Source organism: Empidonax traillii, unplaced genomic scaffold (genome assembly GCF_003031625.1).
Source record: "Empidonax traillii isolate 1590-97213 ecotype Southwest subspecies unplaced genomic scaffold, ASM303162v1 scaffold1571:size89900, whole genome shotgun sequence".
Taxonomy (NCBI): Eukaryota; Metazoa; Chordata; class Aves; order Passeriformes; family Tyrannidae; genus Empidonax; species Empidonax traillii.
This window is the reverse complement of record NW_020956764.1, coordinates 79,665-80,962: the sequence shown is the minus strand read 5'-3', so window position 1 is coordinate 80,962 and position 1,298 is coordinate 79,665. Positions and strand designations below refer to the sequence as shown.

General features: G+C 45.3%; 1 protein-coding gene across 1 annotated transcript in view; it reads left to right on the top strand.

The window, feature by feature from the left end:
- The window catches only part of LOC114070473 (pituitary adenylate cyclase-activating polypeptide type I receptor-like), a 51,011-nt gene that overhangs the window by 3,664 nt on the left and 46,049 nt on the right, over positions 1-1,298 (top strand). The window contains exons 5-6 of the mRNA XM_027907910.1: positions 588-685; positions 1,130-1,266. Of these exons, the coding sequence (XP_027763711.1) occupies positions 588-685; positions 1,130-1,266 (235 nt within the window). The remainder of the gene's footprint in view (positions 1-587; positions 686-1,129; positions 1,267-1,298) is intronic.

Below are 1,298 nucleotides of genomic sequence, written 5' to 3'. Positions count from 1 at the left end.
TTGATGAAAACGAGACAGAGTCCGATAACCAGGTGGGAATTACTCCTGGAATTAAAAACAAATGAAGGGGGGGATGGGGGAGCAGCAGCAGCAGCACTGCTTTTTGCCCAGCCTCTGGTCATGTTATGATTTGATAGTGATAAAAATAAGCAATCGGATATTTAAATGTGAGGTTTAAATCCTTCTTAACCTTATACTCAGTATTTACAGAAGATGAGTTTTTACTGTTGATGCAGCTTGTAACTTATAGAATCATGGGTTAACCTGCACTTCTTGCCCTATTGACTAAAGAATTCCTTGGCCAATTATTTTTTTTTAATACAGGTACATGCACAGTGATAAAAAAAAAAAAATAGAGACAGCTTTTGGTAACTCTTAGACAAATAACTTCATGGCACACAGAGCTGAGGGCACAGCTGTCATAAAGCAGAGCTCTGCTATCCTGTGGGATTTCAGGGGGAAAAGAGGAGAAACCAGGCTGTTGGAGAAACAAATCCTGCCTCTGGTTCCCCCTACGTGTTGGCAGAGCAAGGAAGATGTGGCTGGAGATGAACCCTTAACCCACGTGTTGTTGTTTGCCTCCCAAGGATTACTACTACCTGTCTGTGAAGGCTCTGTACACGGTGGGATACAGCACTTCCCTGGTGTCCCTCACCACTGCCATGGTCATCCTGTGCCGCTTCAGGTGAGCCAGGACACGGGCAATGAGCTGTTCTGTCACTGCAGGAGAGAAACTGGAGCTCATCTGTCCAAGCTCTTACCTCCCCAAATGGAGAATATAAGGCAGAAAACCCTATAATTGAGTTGCTCCCCTAGCTTGGACCTGCTCCAGTAGTCAACATTTCAGTAGGTGGTAAATGCAGCTGGAGAATCTTTGGGTCTGTTTTGTGAAGCTTCAGGAGGTGTATTGAACTGGGTGTGTTTTATGCTTCAAGAAAATGCCCCAATCCTCCCCCTGGCTGAGGTTTAGGATCAGTACTAACCACAGTCCTGGCTTATAAACATTGCTATCTTAGCACCAGGGTTCTCTGACCACATGCAGATAGACCAGGTGCGATGTTTCCATCCAATACAACTATTTCCTTCTTTATTTCTCCTATTTTCCCCTCCCTTCCTCCTTGCTCTCCAGGAAGCTTCACTGCACTCGGAATTTCATCCACATGAACCTCTTTGTTTCCTTCATCCTCCGCGCAATCTCCGTGTTCATCAAGGATGGGGTTCTTTATGCTGAGCAGGATGGCAACCACTGCTTCATCTCAACTGTAAGTAGAACTGAAACCTGGATTCTTTCCAGCAGG